The 19,718-nt window shown below is 36.8% G+C and overlaps 1 protein-coding gene and 1 long non-coding RNA gene across 6 annotated transcripts; both read left to right on the plus strand.

The window, feature by feature from the left end:
• The first annotated feature begins 674 nt into the window (after positions 1-674).
• Positions 675-19,439, plus strand: LOC137250431 (uncharacterized). Of its 5 annotated transcripts, XM_067783230.1 has the most exons (6): positions 675-2,906; positions 2,975-3,734; positions 3,795-3,923; positions 4,402-4,512; positions 4,578-4,798; positions 17,170-17,439. In XM_067783230.1, the coding sequence occupies exons 2-6, from the start codon at positions 3,441-3,443 to the stop codon at positions 17,195-17,197; spliced, it is 783 nt and encodes a 260-aa protein (XP_067639331.1). In that variant the 5' UTR covers positions 675-2,906; positions 2,975-3,440; the 3' UTR covers positions 17,198-17,439. The 5 variants fall into 5 exon arrangements, with proteins under 5 accessions (XP_067639331.1, XP_067639330.1, XP_067639332.1 ...); XM_067783229.1 differs by having other exon boundaries at positions 675-3,734; XM_067783231.1 differs by lacking the exon at positions 17,170-17,439 and adding an exon at positions 4,849-5,142 and having other exon boundaries at positions 676-3,734.
• LOC137250430 (uncharacterized) lies at positions 11,070-17,028 on the plus strand. The gene is made up of 2 exons (XR_010952946.1): positions 11,070-11,164; positions 16,659-17,028. It is a non-coding gene; the product is annotated as an uncharacterized lncRNA (long non-coding RNA).
• Positions 19,440-19,718: the final 279 nt, after the last annotated feature.

Below are 19,718 nucleotides of genomic sequence, written 5' to 3' on the forward strand. Positions count from 1 at the left end.
TTATTTTATTTTCAGCGTTTTTTTTTTTTTTTTGTATTTTGATTTTATCAGTTATTAACCGGTCATTTCCGGTTCGGTTAGCTTTGTCTTCTTTTGCGTTAGATTTTTTTTTGAATTTGAATTTAAATTTTTGAATGTTAACGGTCTGTCCGTGGCATCCGGTTCAACCGGATGTCGTATTAATTTGAATTTATGAGCGTTTTGAGTCGGTCTCTGCGCTTCTGTCGGGTTTTTTTTTAAATTTGACAGCTGAGTTTTTTTAAAGCATGATATGACATTTTTTCTGTTTATGGCGCAGGAACAGTAAGGTTGGCAAGGACCCGCCCCAGCCGACAATGACTAGCCACTGTGCACCACCACATCATGCCGACCGCCTTCCTTACTGCTTCCATCATAGATGCGATTCCATAACAGTAATGAGCAAAATACTTTCTTTCAAATCTGCAAAATAACTTCATTTGAAGCTCATCATTTGTCACTTAAACATTTTCTTACTTGGTGCTTGGAAGTTCTGAGGGATTAGAATAATCACGCGAATGTTTTCCGTATTCGCGACATATCAATCGCCAACATTTTCACCATTATAAAATAGATTTCATATAATATCTGTTTTGCTTTTAATAACAAAATCACTTTTGCAAATGCTTAAATTTCATCATCACTTTCTGAAGTTGGCAACTCAATTCAACTTCAACTGAAATAAAGCTGGAGACATTGGTACTTTATCGGTAATCGTATCGGTAACCATTTAACAGCTGATTCGACCAACCTTATGAGAATCAATGCAATAGATTATTGGTGCCGCTAAGGTCGTAACCGTATCGTATCCAACCAATTGGGTTTTGGTTTACCGTCGTAACGATAAACAGCTGATTACGTTAGGGATACGGATACAGCGATACGACATACGGCACCAATGACTCCGGCTTAAGTTGTAATTCGTAATACCTAACAAGAGTTGAGTTGTCTTAAAGTTGAGTTGTTTTAATTACAACCCAACTAAGTTGAGTGGTAAACGGTAATAGGGGCATAAGTAATTATATTAATTTTTATCATTGCGAATACACAGACCGACAAGCCACACGTCAACCTGGCTCAACTTTGGTACTAAATGTTGTATGCTTTTCTGCGCGCTTGATTCTGTTTTAAATATTTTTGGCGATTGAGTTTAAGCGTTAGCGAAGGTTGAAATTTAGGGGGTGGTGTTCGTAATGTATTCCCTCATGCGGTATGTACTCACATGACACAAACCATCTATTCAACTGCAACGTGCAACCGACACCTCTAAAAACACCTTTCAACACCTTTACGGGATTTCCAGCGCATGGCACCCCCGATCAATTCTCCTAGGTTTCGAGGTCTCGTGCCTAAATTGAACTGACGCTTCAGATAATTTGCGGTCCATCTTAGAGTAATGTGCAGTGGTTGACTGTGTCCAAAGCTTTTTAAAGGTTAAGTCCACTAGCACCGTCCTATGATGGAGTTTTGATTAGTTTAGTTCGTAATTTCTCTGAGTGTTTATGGTGCTTAGTGCGCCATTTTTTCATTATTCTGGAATGATGAAGGACTTCAACGACAAGTTGAAAATGTGCTCCCTGTTACTCCCTACGTCGATGCCTGCACGATGGCGGTAACAGGTCTCGGCTCATCCATCGATAAGCTATGCTATAAAATCAACTACTATCTCCCTAGTCTTTCCATTTTTTTTTAGACACTGTCACCGACCAAATCCTCGACGTACAAGACACACAAGCAAATGTCGACCATATTTGACATTCACGTCGATAGCATTACGCTATCGACTGTCTTATATCCAAAATTACTCGGTGTGACGCTCCATCAGTATCTACGGCATGCAGCCGCAACTGAACCTAAATTCCAGAGCCTTAACGAAACCCTCTAGTCTCTTGCAGGCAGCACTTGGGACAAGGATAAAAAAACGCTCATTACCACTTATAAACAAATTGGCCGGCGCTTATAGGCCACGCGTCCCCCAACAGGTCTGTTAAAACAGACCGTGCTCAGTACAGCCCCGGAATATCTTCTTATGCACACAGTGAGGCGAGAGTACTCAAGGGGATTCAATTGGTTTATAAGATGAATACAAAACTGTATAGCTTTAGAGCTTGTCAACCATACCATACCTACGCGAGGGGTAGCAGGCGAGCCTCTGGCGCCCCAAGTTCCTCTTGGAAAAAGGAGGTGGGGCGGTATAGCCAGAAGGTTTAATGTGTTCATGTTAAACGTTTCCTAGATAGTCGTGCTTTTCCATTCACAATGTCGTCAAATTAGTATACCAATAAATGCCCGGTGAACCAGGTTCTCAAAGGCAAATATCCCAAACTCGCAGTTGAAGAAAGCAACCTTCACAGGAAGACGCACGCCGCTTTAGCTCAACTTCGATCTGGATACTGTACTAGGTTAACTTTTACTTTTTCAGAATCAAGCCCGACATACCCAATGTATGTCCCGCTTGTAAAGCATCCCATTATGACACTCCCAACGGGTTAGTGGCCTTAGAATATGCCCGCGCCAGGTTTTTGGTTCGGCCTAGAAGGTTTTATGTGGTCATACTAAATCGTTCCCGAGATGGTCGGGCTAGAACCTTAGTGGTGCTTGTTACCGGAACATACCGGGTATTCATCAGGCAAAGGAGCATCAACATCGATAACACTCCCCAAAACCTTCGGGGAGTGTTCTTATCGCCGGTCCACCAATGGGGTGGGATCAAAATTAAATGCGTGCAAAATCCCTTTGTACACACATTTTTTTCAGTGCACAACAACCACAAGAAAACTGCAAACTTCAACAGCAAATATATTCGGACAGAGATAAAATTTTTCTTTCGGATTATTGTTGTCGATTCCAATACGCGTCTTCTGACACCTCCCTCGATATTATTGGACGCGTATTAGCAGTCGACCCCTGTTCTAGACTGTTACCACAATTTTTACCGACAGATATATTCATAAAGACGTTAAGGACTAGGATACAGATAACCCCCAGGTTATTACAAAGACTGCTCGAAAAGTAAAGATGTTGCAAGGATGAAAAATAGTCGTAGTAGTAGTAGTAGGTCACTTTCACCACTTACCACAGCTGAATTTGTTAAACTACCACTGTCTGTATTTGTTATTTAATAATTATTTGTACACTTTTTATTCAGCTTATCTGTTCAGAATTTACATTTTTACACTCTAAAACTATAATCAGTGTATTTTGTGTGCTTAAATTATGTTAAAAATCGTGTTAAAATTTGTGGTGTGGTGGAAATGACCTACTAGAATTTTGTGAAGCTCCGCTGCTTTCCACTGAAGTTCGCACATGCAACATTGGTTATTATAAAATTCGTTTACCTTACCACGTTTTACTACGACCTTAGCGCACGTTGGGTAAAAAAAAAACGCAGTAGAAATGGCACAACCCAGCAACACTAAGAAATGTCAAAAGTTGTTTTTATTCTGCCGTCAAATTGGGCCAATAACCAGCACAGCTGCTCTAATTGCATTTCAACAAAGTTTTTATTTCAAATTGTAAAAATGGTAATACAACAATTTAAGACGTTAATGCTAAGCGTTTTAAAGTTGCTGAGACGAATGATGTGCTGTTTTTCATTTGGGCGGCGGCGTAAACCAAGCTTATCAGAGCCAATAGAAATAAAAATCGTTATAGATGGGGCTGAAGAGACGTTGCCGGCGGGTAAACAATCATCCAGTTGGACACGTTCACAGCATGTATGTATGTTTATTTACATGCCAGGTGTTAAAAAAATGTTTGTTTAAATCGTTGAGCAGTTGGAAAGAGATTGGAATTCTTGGGATGACAGCCCTCGAACTGTTACGGAGCATATAGATCAATATCGGCAACGGCTAGCTAAACCACCAACGCCACCACCAGCGGAACGAGAACCGGATTTCTTTACTGTGAGTAGCAAGGCATGATCAAAATCTTAGCGGGCTATATATTCCATTAGTGCGCCATTAACGAATGCGGCAATAATATAATTTTAATGAAATTTGGTGTAGAATTTAGTGTTCCGTTTCTTTTATGAAAAGAATTATTAAAACACTTAAGTAATTTTTGTTAACGTTTAGGCATTTTCATCAACCGCTGGAAAATAAAAGTTACAAAACTGTCAATTTTTCCTAGTATTGGATCAGGTACACTTTGATGAGGAGTTAGGAGTTATTGTTAATTAATGTATGGTCCACGGCACAAGTACCGGCGGGGTAATGGGCAGAAATCATTTTTTTAGAAGCCCCCGGTTTAGATTCAACACCTAGAAGAATCCATATACCAACTGTATTTATATTTATTGTCAAAACGGGGTGCACTAATCGAAATATTTCCGCTTAACGAATATATATGGAAAATGAATAAATGCTGTATACTTTATTTTAGGAACTAGCACCTGTCATAAAACCTCAACTAAAATATTACTTAGGTGACGATAATGCTAAGACAGATTTTTCAAGATTAGAAGCTAAAACCGATGTGCCAATAGCATTGAATGTAATTTTGCATGGAAATTATTTTACCGAACCCCATTTATAATGTTTAATCAATTTTATTAAAAGGCTGACCTTGAAGATTGGGTAGACGACTCAATTGATGGTGGCTGGGAAGAGCTTGACACTGAACAAACAAAGCAATTGATACGTGAGAAACGACGTGAAATGCGACAACAACGCCAACACAATATAAAACAGCCGATAATGGATCGTCACATATGGGACCGGGTGCACAACATGAGCGTACATAGTATTGGTGGACATGGGATGAGCGACATGATGAATGGGTAAAAAATGCTGATTGAATTAATTTATTTAGCACATCACTTTCTTTTAGCTAAAGCAGCTGTAAATATTACTACACAATTGTGCAGTCACTTAACATACATAGATAACATACACACACCTAGTATGCGGGTCTAAAGAGAGTTATATACGCATTTTCAGATTTGAGTTATAGGTACATGCCATTGACTTCCTAACATAATCGGCTATAGAGATGTAAAGAAGTTTCTAAAATAGCGGCTTATTAGCAAAAAAAAACATTGACAAAAATGTATATCTTTACATCGCATATCATTCTAGCAAGTAATTTTTCGTTTTTAATTAAAGCCAATTCCATAGTGTTCAATAGTTCTTGTTTGTTTGCATTCTTATACACAATAAGGTCCTCAAGCGCCGAGGTATGTTCACTCAGTGCTTTTGTCCATTAATAGTGCTTCAATTTTCATCAAACAACAACTACTTAATAATGTTAATTACTTCTTGTAAAAGTGCTTCGTCTCACTAACGACTTACTACCCAACTATCGTAATATAGGCAATACAAACTAATCACAAATGATATCTGCTGAAGCTGCCTCGCTTGAGGGTTTTGATGGGTTCTTCTTTCCATTGCATTACAGATTTGAATTTCTAGTGATTATCTGTTGTTGTTGTTGTTGTTGTAGGGATTCCCCCTTTCCGTTGTTGCCTTTTCGGTTATCTGCAGCATATAACTTCAAAGTTATCAAGTGTTCCGCTACCTGAATATAAGGGTGGTTGCAGAATCATAGACATCCCAATATAAACCGTTATTTTTGCTGCCAACTCTTAGACTAAATATTGTGTGTTCTCTACAATGCATGCTTTTTTTTAACCAAAATTGTTAATTTCGGATTTGTTTTCTTTTTCTGCTATTCGATGCTATTTTAATTAAATGTAACGTAAGGATTTGAAAATACATTAAACTACATTCCTTAAATGCTATTGGGAATTTTTATAAATATAAACTAATTGTATAAAATAAAAATCTTTATATATGCATTAAGAGTATAGATAATTTGAAAAATATAAAATTATTCAAAAGGACGTACACAGGCTTAACGAAAATTGTAATAACATAATTAGTTGTAAGATAATAAATAAAAACGTTGTTTAGACTTATATATCTACCCTTTTCCCCGATAATGCTGATTCCTGTTGTTGTTGTATTAACAATTAAGACACTCCCCGAAGGGGATTCAAGGGGTTGTGTAGCGCAATATATAGCTTCTCCAACCCATTGTCAACCTCACCTTCGAGCGGCGAATCCCGTTTCACTAACAGACGAGGCTCTGGCGACCCCAAGCTCCTCATGGAACTTGGGGGTGGGGAGGGAGGGATGGCCTGAAGGTTTAATGTGGCCATATAATTCGTTCCCGAGATGGTCGGGCCAGCACCTTAATGGTGCTGTCACCGGAGCGTATCGGATCTGTATCCGACAAAGGACCATCACATCGATAAAATTCCCCAAAGCCTTCGGGGAGTAACCTAATCGCTACAACAACAACAACACTCCCCGAAGTGCCTCGTCTGCTCAATATGAGTATATTTGTAACAGGATTCCCCTCGCGTAGGTGAGGTTGTGAATTGGGTTGTGGAAGCAATAAAGCTTTGTACTGCGTTTATCAATCCCTTGAATCCCGCTGATTCCGGTTTATGCAGGATTCGTTAGAAACGTCTACCTTAGCTTTAGGTATGTATAACCATGATGACCTACACAGGATAAATACGCAGTAGTCTGAAAGTCTTTGCTGCTAGCACTTGGAAGAAAGACAAAAAAAAAACCGGGTGGCAACATACACAGAATCGACTAGCCCGAGACCTTTTTGACGCAAATATGTAATGCTTTCCGTGGTTAGCAAATTCAAGCTGCAAATGTACACATAAGCAAACATAGGTCTGACATCCATCAAGATCACCAAAACAGAAGGCGCAAACGAAATAGCTACGTCGATGCTACAATATTTTAGGGATGAGAGACTTAATTATCTGGTTCATGTTTCCAGTGAAATGAAAATGACAATGACGGTACCGCTACTAAGGCATAGAAAACGAGTGAAGAAGTCATATCGTCCGACATCTCCAGTGGTAACCACCCTGCTCCCTCATTTTACCATAAATCTTCGGCTAGCCGTGCATCTGCATGGCTTCCGAAAATAGCATAGTACTACCCACCGCGCTAAACGACCCAACACCAGGGCATAGATGAACACGGTAGAGTACTCTTCTCGCATCTACTAATCGGAAAGTGAACAGGCTGGTTCCGACAACATCGTAATCAGAGTTCAGCTACTGGCAAAGTTGACATTTAAAACACCTTAATCATAACAATATTTTTACTTAACCATATCGATAGTCATAGGTTATTGGTGTTTTAATCTAAAAATTGTGATCGTTTCATAAAATAGAAGAAAATGCAAAAAATTAATAGGAAATTGCAAAATAAATAAGTCACTGAGGCAAAACGAATCCGGAACAAAAAGTAAAATATCCAAAAAGTTAATAAATTCACCAACTCAAATATTTGTAAGTTATGGATATGGCGAAAACGCAACAACTGTTTGGTTGACTATTGTATGGTTATGGCATTGGCATTTCCACACGATTTTTTGGATCAGCTGTTTTATATGGATATGGATATGGCTAGTTTGCCATGCCCTATAGATACTGGTATTCTAAAGCCAACTTGCAGAACGGTAAATTAACTTTTTGACTCAGAGTTAGGCTGTCGTAAGAGATTAAACTCATACATTTTTGACACGTCTTTTTGATTATCTTTGAGCTAAAAAATAACTTCCCGTTCAGCAAGTGGTCCTAATAGATTAAACACTTACCTATCCAGATTAATCATTTATATCATGATGAAATTTGGCAGGAACGTTACTCCTATACTATATGTGTGCTAAATAAAAATTAGCAAAACCGGATGACGAACACACCCACTTTTAAAAAAAAAAATTGTTAAGTCAAATTTTAAATATCTTTACAGTATATAAGTAAATTATGTGAACATTCAACTCCAGTAATGATATGGTGCAACAAAATACAAAAAAAGAAAATTACAAAATGGGCGTCGCTTCGCCCTTTTTCATTTAATTTGTCTAGAATAATTTTAATGCCACAAGTCGAACAACAATTTATCAATCCTTGTGAAACTTCGTAGGAACATAGGTTCTATGACGATAACTGTTTTCTGTGAAAATGGGCGAAATCGGTTGAAGCCACGCCCAGTTTTTATACACAATCATTGTACAGCAATCGACCGTCTGTCATTCCGCTCGGCCGTTACCACGATAACTTGAGCAAAATCGATATATCTTTACTAAACGTAGTTCAAGTACTTATCTGAACTCACTTTATCTTGGTATTAAAAATGGGCGAAATCCAACTATGACCACGCACACTTTTTCGATTCCGAAAGTTACGAAAAATGAAAAAAAATTCCATAATTCTATACCAGATATGAAAAAGGGATGAAACGTGGTAATTGGATTGGTTAATTGACGCAAAATATATGTAACTTTAGAAAAAAACTTTGTAAAATGGGTGTGACACCTACCATATTAAGTGGAAGAAAATGAAAAAGTTCTGCAGCGCGAAATCTAAAGCCCTTGGAATTTTAGCAGGAATACTGTTCGTGATATTACATATATAAATAAATTAGCGGTACCCAACAGACGATGTTCTGGGTCACCCTGGTCCACATTTTGGTCGATATCTCGAAAACGCCTTCACATATACAACTAAGGGTCACTCCCTTTTAAAACCCTCATTAATACCTTTAATTTGATACCCATATCGTACAAACACATTCTAGAGTAACCCCTTGTCCACCTTTATGGCGATATCTCATATATCACCTATAGAACTATGGCCCACTCCCTTTTAAAATACTCTTTAATACCTTCCATTTGATACCCATGTCATACAAACACATTACAGTGTTCATTTTCCTACATGGTGATTTTCCCTTATTTTGCCACAAAAGTTCTCAGCTGAGTATGTAATGTTCGGTTACACCCGAACTTAGCCTTCCTTACTTGTTTATTTATTCAAAAGCTAAAATTATAATATTAAATTATATAGCTATAAATCTATAGCAGCAAGGGCCTTAGGCTAATTGATATACATATATCAGTCGTTACATCTATTATTAGAGAGTAATAATTCTTCTGACAAAATGCAACTATTTATAATTTTCTGGCCCTCTTGTATGAGTTATTATTTTCTGTGCTTTAATTCTATTGTTGCAAAAATTTGTTCACAATTTTAGAATCAATTAAGGCTTGGTTTCCTCGGAAAGCGGTGCCGCTTTATCACGACCGCTAAACATAGTGTACCTATACAAGTGTGTTCACTAAGTGATAAACGTCAAAACTACAAACAGCCTCGCTCACCTGATGGAAATCTCAGGTCTAGAGTCGCATTTTTGGTCTCAACGACAACATATTTGACTACCAATCGTATCGACTTTTTCAATTTTTCAATCATTCGGCGCACTCGGTAATGGTATCCATTTTGAATTCGCTGTCATTCGGAATCCAGCGAGTGCCTGTCAGAATGCTTGACAGATAAGTCAACACACTTGTACTTGTACACTATGCCGCTAAAGAACGCCCGGTATACTCACCGTTTTCAGCGGCACCGCTTTGTTGGAAACTACGAAGACTTAAAGCCTTCCGTGATTTACAACCAGATTGACTGAATTTTGTGTGTGTTAGTGCAGTCGGGTGGCTTCGTGACACACATATTTGTTGTTGGCTACACGTTGATGAAAATCAAAAATTTTTGATTTTTTCATTTGACGCTAGCTTATTTGATAGTCGCGGGGTGTGATTGACAAAACGCAGTGTTGTATTTAGTTTGTCTCGACATTCAAATTGAAAAAGTGCGCGGAAGAACAGCAATTTATATTAAAATTTATTGAAAATTATCAATGTTTACCAGCTTTATGGAATGTAAAGCTTTTATTATTATTTAATAAAATTTTTATAAATTTTTTTATTATTTAATAAAACTGCTGTAGTTGCAAGTAAAAAAAGTCATCATCCGGTGACGACATATTCACGTCCGAACGCTACGGTTTCTCAACATAGTGTACAAGTACAAGTGTGTTGACTTATCTGTCAAGCATTCTGACAGGCACTCGCTGGATTCGGAATGACAGCGAATTCAAAATGGATACCATTACCGAATGCTCCGAATGATTGAAAAATTGAAAAAGTCTATACGATTGGTAGTCAAAAATGTTGTCGTTGAGACTAAAAATGCGACTCTAGACCTGAGATTTCCATCAGGTGAGCGAGGCTGTTTGTAGTTTTGACGTTTATCGCTTAGTGAACACACTTGGTATAGGTACACTATGTTTCTCAATGCAAATGTTGATTGATGGCTTTTTATTTGATAGTCGCGGGGCAAGCGTCAAATACCCGACACGCACACATACAAAAATTCAGTCAATCTGGTTGTAAATCGCGGAAGGCCATGGCGGAACGACACAAGGTGGCAGCATTGAACAGCTGATCATAAACTTTTTTTATTTGATTTGATACATCAACTTCTGGCTCAGTACGATTTTGACATTTGTCCATCGAATTTACAAAAACAAAGTACATGGGATTTTTATTTATGTTTGTAGGTATGTTACCATGCTGCCACCTTGTATCGTTCTGCCATGCGGAAGGCTTTTACGGCAGACGATCCACAAAATTTTATTTTATATTTTTCCTTTTTTTCGACGTTTGCTTTGCCTAAGAATGCTTTCACAATTTGCAAGTGAAATAATTTTTTCCACTTTCTTGTAGTTTCCACCGTTTTTCACAATTAAAAACTGTATTTTAACACAAGAACAGGGGACAAAATATGTTAGGAGAAATTTTTCTTGTATAGTGAGAATGCTTATAACAGTGCTTCGGAAAACTTTGTATATGAATGGGCAAGGCAAAATATGTTTCAGTTGCTAAGTTTGAAGTTCCTTTATATTTCCAACGCAACAACTTCCTTGATTGAGGCGATATTTCTATCATGCAGAAGATTGCGTTGAACGCTTCTATATGAAAAGGTTGATTCTGACGCGGCCCTGACTGCCATACAAATCATATTATTTTGTTTTGTCAACACTCGTAGACAATCAGCTGCCAAATTTTGAAATAGCTTGCTAATTTAACGAACTTTTCCTCGAAGACTTGAACTCTAAGAGGAAAAGTTGTTTAATTTCTAAATTCATTCGGACTTTAATCGTGGAGTAAAGTGGATCGTCCCGCGTTTTTCTTTAAGTGTTGCGTGTTAGTGACTGAAAAGTTTTGTGTGTGACAAATATATTTAGAACTGTTCTCACGTTGAATTTATTGTGTACGATACATATATTAAATTGGTGAGTATTTTGGTTGTGTGACAAAAAATATATAGTATACTTTTGGATAAATTAATAACAAAAAAAAAGAAAGAAGCAATTTATTACAGTGCCCAAAGAAAAAAAGGCAAAGGTGTCTTACAAGGCACCTAGAAATCTTAAAGACACTATGGCGTCGCCGACCCGACGGTCGGTGACGTCCACGGATGCAAAGGATGCACCTAGTGCAACCGGAGCTAACAAAAAACCTAAAATAGAAAAAAATGAAAATGTAACTGGTTTCTTTGAGCTTAGTAGTGAGGGTTTGGTGAAATATAAAGGTGAGGATTCCATGTGCAAGGCAATGTCCAAAATCAATGAAAAATCGAGTGTTGCATCCATCAAAGCAAATGAAAATTCTAATGTTAATTTCAACATGGCTCAAGCCATGGATATAGAATTGAAGTTTGGGGATGATGAAAGCAAAAAAGGCGCCAAAAACGCCAAAAATGGCGGGAAAGAAGAAAGCAACAATAGTAGTGTGACATTAGGCAATGCTAGTGGTGGTGTAGAAATGGAAGGAAATGAAACAGACACAGCTAAGGGCACGAACCCAAACATAAGTACAGTTACAACCACAAATATAGGTAATGCACAAAACAGTGCAAGACAAAAATATGAGGACAGACCATTAATACAATACCCTCAAAATTTCCAAGGTGAAATTTTTGTGCTAGTAGACTCTTCGTCACATGCCACATTGAAAAATGAAAAAATGACAAATGGTCTCACACTATTCAGTCAAATAAGAGACTTGCGTATAAAAGACATTGACCACATCCAAGCCATTGGAAGAACGTTATATAAAATTATCTTCAAAAGTACATATCATGCTAATAACTTTGTTATAGACCAACGTGTCATCCAAAGAGACTTGAAACCATTCATTCCAAGAACTGCCTTGGAAATATACGGAATTGTAAAAGGAGTACCACTCTGCTTCTCAGATGATGATGTTGCCAAAGAAGCAATCACGACTATACCTATAGTGTCGGTGAAACGCTTTACACGAAAAGACCCCAACACTGACAAGTATATTGCGACTATGACTTTAAAAATTGGGTTTTCAGGAAATAACATTCCTACCCACATTATATACAACTACACAAAGCTAAATGTTGAGTTTTTCATCCCTCCCCTCAGACAATGTGAAAATTGTGGCAGAATTGGTCACACAAAGATGTCGTGTAAAACGAAGACACGTTGCCTAACATGTGGTAAAGCTGAATGTCAAAATCCAAAATGTGAATCTAACACCTGCATTCTATGCAACAATCAGGGCCACTCTGCCAGAGATAGGAATATATGCCCACAGTGGGAAAAAGAAGGAAAGATTGCCCGCGTCAGGGCTGTCAAGAAGCTAACAAGAAAGGAGGCACTGGATTTGTACTACCCTCGTGGTGGTAACAGATTTGAAATTCTTGAAGTTGAGGAAACAGACTTCCCTGCGTTGGAAAATGAATATTCAAATATTGTTGATAAAGACACTGAAATAAATAGAAATTTCACCAAAAAACAATATAGCCATGTGGCCAAAAAGGGCAATGAAAGATACAAAACCCCACCTCCCAGAGAATCTCCTCCCAAAATAGTTAGACAAAAAAATCCAATTAATCCTGTATTCAACTCTCCTGAATACCAAAAAGGATTAGTATCCCAATTTGAAAAGTTCATAAATCAATTAATTAAAATCTCCCAAAAAATATCTCTAGAACATAACAACTCCAACGCTCTTGAAGAAATTCAAGGCCTCAAAGGCCAATTTGAAGCAATAATTGCTCAAAAAGATACCCTCCATATTCAACAATCAAATCCCTTCAAAAATCATGAAAATAATGCAATATAATTGTCAATCATTAAAAGCTAATATAAACACAATAGAATTTTACCTAAACAAATACAATTTTGACTTCGCTTGCTTAAGCGAAGTATTTTTATCCAGAACCACATCTCATAGAAAAATACTCAATTTTAATTTATGTAAAAAACATAGGAATGATGGCTATGGTGGCGTTGCCATAGCTGTCAAAAGAGAAATCAAATTCCGCAAAATTAATTTCAATAGTGAATATGATGTTTTAATTATACAAACAAAAAACTTAAGTCCAAACATAATAATTTGCAGCGTATACTTCCCTCCAAATATAAATACCAGTAACTTCACTGGTGAAATTTCCAGAATTTTAAATTTTTTAGAACGATACAACAATGTTTTTTTAATTGGTGATTTTAATGCAAGATCCACTGCTTGGGGTGACACATGTGAGTCAAATAAGGGAAAGCACTTAAATCATCTCATACAACAATCCAACTTTACCAATATAAATGATGGCACCTACACATTTAAAAGTGACATCCGTACAAACAACGGATCAGTACTCGACTTATGTTTCGTTAATAACAATTTCATATACAAATTTTCTGTAGATCAAACCAGAATTGGAGGAAGCCATCACTTTCCTATTACAATAGAAACTAACAACATTAGCACATACATCACTAAATTCATTTCCAAAAAAAAACTCATCAAGTCACTAAGTGAACTCGAATGCGACTCGTCTCTAGGTGTTTTTGAAGAAAAAATCAAAGATGAAATCAAAGATGCTACATATGTTGTTAAGAATAGCAGAATCCCCAAATCGTGGTGGAATGAGGAAATAAACAAGTCATACAGACTTCGTATTGTGGCATTCAAGAAGGCCAAACTCATCCCCAATCCCGAAAATTTTGAAAATTTAATCACAACCAAAAAACAATGGAAAAAAGATGTGAAAAGGGCAAAAAAAAACAATTTCAATAATAAAATTGAAGAATTAGATCTGAGTAAAGGCAAAGGTGCGTGGAAATTTGTAAAGGCCCTTAGAGGTGACTTCAGTCAAAATATCTCTCAAACATGGTGTGATAACTACAATAAAGATTTCTTGAATATGTTAAATGACCAAGTACCAAGTAACTCTGTAAGACTTGCAATAAACACTGAAGTGGAACCAAACCTTGACTTAGCTTTCACATTTGAAGAAATCCAACTAGTTTTGGCCAATAAAAAAAAGGACTCTGCTGCGGGTATTGACGGCATCTCATACAATATGATCAAAGCGTTACCAGAGCTGACACTAAACAATTTAAAAACAATACTAAATGACCTTTTCTTATCAAATCAAATTCCTGACCATTGGAGAGCAATTAAAGTAGTTCCGATTCCAAAAAAAGATGCTGATCTCAGTCAATATCAAAATTTCAGACCGATTTCCTTAATACCTATACTCTTAAAAATTATTAATTCATGTATAAAAAACAGATTATACAACTTTCTAGAAACCAACAATTGCCTTCCCAAAAATTCCTTTGCTTACAGGAAAAACAAATCATGCTCTGTATGTCTAAATTACATCCTACACAATATCAGTGTATCAAAAAATGATAAAAAACATGTAATTCTCTGCTCCACCGACATATCCAACGCATACAACTGCGTCGACATAAGCGCTCTTAAAGATATGCTTTCTGAACTACAAATTGATCAGCTATACATTGAATGGATAACAAACTTCCTAGCCCTCAGAACTCTTAACATAGGCAAGGAGGTCACTAATATTTACAATGGAATTCCCCAAGGTAGCTGTCTATCTCCCATACTGTTTAACATTTATACATCCAAACTTCATGATACTACTAATACCAACACTCAAATATATCAATTCGCAGACGATTTTTTCTTTGTTGCTTCTGGTGAAACCATAGATGCCGCCAAGATAAATCTACAATATACCTTAAACCGGTTTGCAGACAAGTGCTCTGAACTGAACCTAAGCTTCAATTCAAGTAAAACAAAAATTATGCACCTAAATAGAGGCCCGATAAAAGATATTCAAATTAGTGTTCACAACCAAACACTCCCACAAGTTCAAAACTTAAAAATTTTGGGAAGAATCATAAACAGTTCCCTCACAATCAAAGATCATTACGGTTCTGTAATTAAAAAAACAGACAACAACATTAACTTTTTCAAATATCTCACCAATATTAAATCAGGGCTACATCCACAAAAAGCTTTAAATATATATAAAACGTTAATTAGATCAAAAATAGAATACTGTGGTACCACGGCATCCAATAGCCCTAATTCAAGTACCAAGAAAATAATTACTTTGCAAAATAAATTTCTAAGAAGGTGTTTAGGAGTCACCCCTTCCACACCCATTCCCCTGCTTTATGCAATTGCAAATGAACTTCCTGCCTCTGAACGTGTAACGTGGCTGACAGCTAAAGAGTTGGTAAAAATTTTTGCATATGATGATCCTATCAAGGATTCCATTTGCAATAATGCTAGTCTCAATTCTAGCTACTCCAAAACCTACAATCATTTCTCTGCGATTCTTGACAGCCTTGACGTGGTGAATCCCCATGTACTGTGTCCAGTTTCTGACCTGGTGGTACTAGATAAATTGTTTTCTGGAAAGAAAGCAAATATGACAAGTGAAAGTGTTCAGGCCAATTTCTCAAGCATTCTAAACGACTACAGAGCCAATCTTTTTCACATAATGTTCACCGATACATCTCTTTCACACAACACGACTGGATGTGGCATATATAACTATTCCTCGAATCTAGAACATAGCTTTAATTTTAATTTTAAATCCTCATCTATTTTTGGCGAATTGATGGCTATACAAGAAGCCATCAACATAGCCATAAATAACAAATGTGATAAACTGGTGATATTTACGGACAGTTTGGGTTCGTGCCAAGCACTCCTAAACCCAAAAGCAACCAATAGCATTGTATATAATATTCATCAAGACATCATGAATTATAGTTTTAGACAGATCCACATTGTCTGGATACCTAGCCATAAAGGTATCCCAGGCAACGAAAAAGCTGATGAAATAGCCAAAAAAGCAACGATTAATAGTCCGAATAAAAATTTTAAACTTACAATTGATGAAGCTCTCAAGCTAATAAAAACTAATATTCATGATGACTGGTATGAAGAATTTTTAAATTATGCGAGTGATAAACCCAACTTATTCGCAACAACATACCCCATTAGAAAAAACAAAACTTGGTTCAAAAACATAGATATACCTACTACAGAAATTAAAACAATAAATAGAATCCTCACCGGTCATACCTATGACAAGCAATACTTACAAAAAATAAAGGCAATCAACTCGACACGGTGTAGCTGTGGTCAAACAGACAGCTACTATCACCAAACCTTCCTATGCAGAAACCTAAATGATATAAGATCTAAATTCAATTTATTTAACAACAACTTCAGTTTTGAAGATATTTTTAGTGGTAACAACACAACCAAAATTACTCAACTTGCCTCATTTTTAAAAAAGGCACAAGTTAAATTCTAAAATCTGTGATCAAAAATTACAAGAGCAATATACACTTTTGTATACTTTTCTCATTTTTAATTATATTATTGTAATATAAAACTTCAAGATACCAATATCGATAATTATATGTATATGTACATACAGAACTTGCATTTAAACGAACATGCCAAAATGGGCATTCATACGTATCCACTGATCTCATTCGCGATACAGTATAAATTCAAAGCACTTAAAAGTCAACATATGTGCTTTCGCTTTAAGACAAAAACCAAATCAATAAAACAGATATAAAAAATGCAACCCTACTTAGTACATGAAAGCTATCGTTCAACATACAATCTTTGTAATTTCGTTACAAAGGCAAAGCAATCATTGTAAAGATTCATCCTGGCAAAACTAAACCAACCTCTACAAAGAAAACAACAAACGGAAAACAGGAACAATCTGAAGACAACAACAAGCTGAAGAAAAAACAATCTGATATATAACCTGGCGTTATGGACTAACGTCCGTGCCATTCAACCAAACCCCAAAAAAAAAAAAAAAAATTTCTAAATTTTTTTGTTGAGTTTTATTTAATTGTTGTGGACAACACTTAATTGTTTGTCTCGTTGCAGTTTTGTAGTGAACACACAGAAATATTAATGCACTTGCTTGCACCACAAAACGGTCTTACAATGTATTTCCTGAGTGTAGCCAAGTGTGAAATGCTGCGGGTTGAACAAAATAAATGGAAATAAAAAGAAAAAATAGCGCTAGTGGAAATTATGACACTTCACTGGGCCTTTGGGTGCCTTCCAAAAAGGTAAATAACAAAATTGCCCTACATATAAAACCAACGATTGTGGTAAGCTTGCTCATTCATATTTGGAAAGCACTTGACGATGGTAAATTGCAAATTCTTTTCAGTGGAGTAGTAAGAAAAGTGATTTCAAAAATTTGTATATTTTCAGACAAACTTTACTTTCTTGTTAAGTACATTGCTTACATTATTCGCGGCGTACTTAAGAGCTGGAGAAACATTGGAAACTAATTTTTGGGAATCATTTGCTCCTGGCGAATTGTTGTGGCTTTTGGAACGCGCGACCACTAAATTACCTGTGACGAATAACGATGCAGCAGAACGTAGATCAGATGGCATAACTACTGTGCGCGAAGGGCCCACAGCACCGGAAGACAGCGTTGCTGCAACAACGAATTCAGTACGCAAACATCAAGTAAATACACCTTCAAGTGATGAAATCAATTACGATGAGGCTTATGAAGCATTTGTGCGTAAATATTTCAATGACAAATTACAAGAGGATGGCACATACACGCAAGATGGCAACGACGACAGTGGTAGTGACGAACAGGAATTTGATACACTGCTAGAACAACGGCAACGACAGCAATTTGATGCGGGTACAGAGAGCTACAACTCATCTGGTGAAACAGAACCATTAACTGAGGAAACAAAGACACGCAAAAAGCACAAATCAAAAGAAAATTGTCGACGTGTTAAAAAGAATAAACAAAACTGCATGATTTGTGAAAATGCTCGAAGTGGCGAAAAGTCTGAATCCTGCACGTTCTCACGGCACAGTGAGCCTCAAAGTTATGCCTTCGAACAAGAGAAAAATTACAAGAAACAACGTGATGTTGAGGAACCTACATCTCAAAGTGTTGAGCAATCATCTTCGGAAGAATCAGATGCAGCAGAAACAGCTAAGAGTTTTGAAGTATTTAATAGGAGACACACTTCACCAAAAGAAACTAGTACCTGTATTCAAATGGTGAGAAGTGGTAAAGTCTGTTATCAGTGCGTTGATGGTGAAGGCACAACTACTAAATGTTACACACCAAAGAAAACTGCGCGAAGCGGAAACTTGCATACTAATGCACGTCCAGCCAAAGCAAAGGATCATAAGGTGCAGAAAACACAACAGCGTATTTATAAGCGTACAATTTCTTATTCTTTTGAAAAGGGCACAAATGGTACTGCAGCAAATGAGACACCTCTTGACGTCGGTGAGGTGGTAGATACAACAACAGCCGAAGTTACAAAATGTGATTTACCGCATTTGAAGGAGAAAATTATTTATAAGTTGGTTAAGCAAAATGAAACGATAGCAGAATAAACAGAAGTTAATTTTATTTTAAAATTTACAATCGAAAGGAGTGAACTGATTCCGATGGATGTTCTGGAAAATAGTATATTTATGTAAATAGTCCTGCGATAAGAGCTAAAATACCTAAAAAGAATTTCTGGTCAGACCTTTTTAAATTTTCATGATATACACTGTCACGGTGGAGGTGGTTGAATTGTCACAAAATCATAGATATCGGAATATTTCATACATTATCGTAGTACTTGTATCGGTGTCGGTATTAAGACTTACGTCGAGGAGTAACGAATGTAATCTTTTGATTGGCCATTTATTAACATTTTCGCAGCAAATTCTACAGATTGACATTACTACTGCGATTGTAAAATACGATGCAATCTGTTTTTGATTGGGTATGTTATTATTCTATGTATATTAGCGTGGGTGAAATTTATTGTTGAAAAGGCACATGCAGTTTCTGAATCTATAGGTCATACTGAGTAATATTGCCCATAGGATAATAGGTCAGAAAGAATTTCGAGACTCCCTAATTTTGTTAGAAAATTTTATATCAAAATTTTCTCACTTGATTGAGATTGACTTAGAAACAGCGAGTACGAGGAATCCGAATTTGACATTTATTTTCACGTATTTTATTTGTGTGAGCCGCTATAGGGCGCTCTTCTACTATTTTTCGCATTTTATCGCTTCTTTTGGGGGAAAATCGATGAATTTGTTGCAAAAATCGACGAATATTTTACTTTTCCATATTGCAAATTCAATTTTTAAATAGCCCAAAATATTCAGCGTTGAAAATTAGGGGGGGGGGGGGGCAGGCCCGACTAGAGGGGAAGGGGCATGGAGGGATTCCCCGGGCCCGGGGCTTCTCAGGGGGCCCGCGATTTAGAGGTACTAAGAAATTTTGTTTAATACAGGAGAGTCTTTAGTTGTTCCATGTTCAAATTTTAATCCGAATTTCAAAAGCAACGAGTATTGATCATGATTTTTTGCCTGGGCCTTCGAACAGTGAGGAGACAATAAAAACATCAAACAAAAATGTATGTTTACATGAATCCGAA

This window comes from Eurosta solidaginis, chromosome 4 (assembly GCF_040869045.1).
Source record: "Eurosta solidaginis isolate ZX-2024a chromosome 4, ASM4086904v1, whole genome shotgun sequence".
NCBI classification, from domain to species: Eukaryota; Metazoa; Arthropoda; class Insecta; order Diptera; family Tephritidae; genus Eurosta; species Eurosta solidaginis.

Coding starts and splice junctions, on each gene's coding strand:
- LOC137250431 (XM_067783227.1), top strand. CDS start 17,283: ATGGAAATAAAAAGAAAAAATAGCGCTAGTGGAAATTATGACACTTCA. Junction 17,358..17,505: donor TTTGGGTGCCTTCCAAAAAG/GTAAATAACAAA, acceptor GTATATTTTCAG/ACAAACTTTACTTTCTTGTT.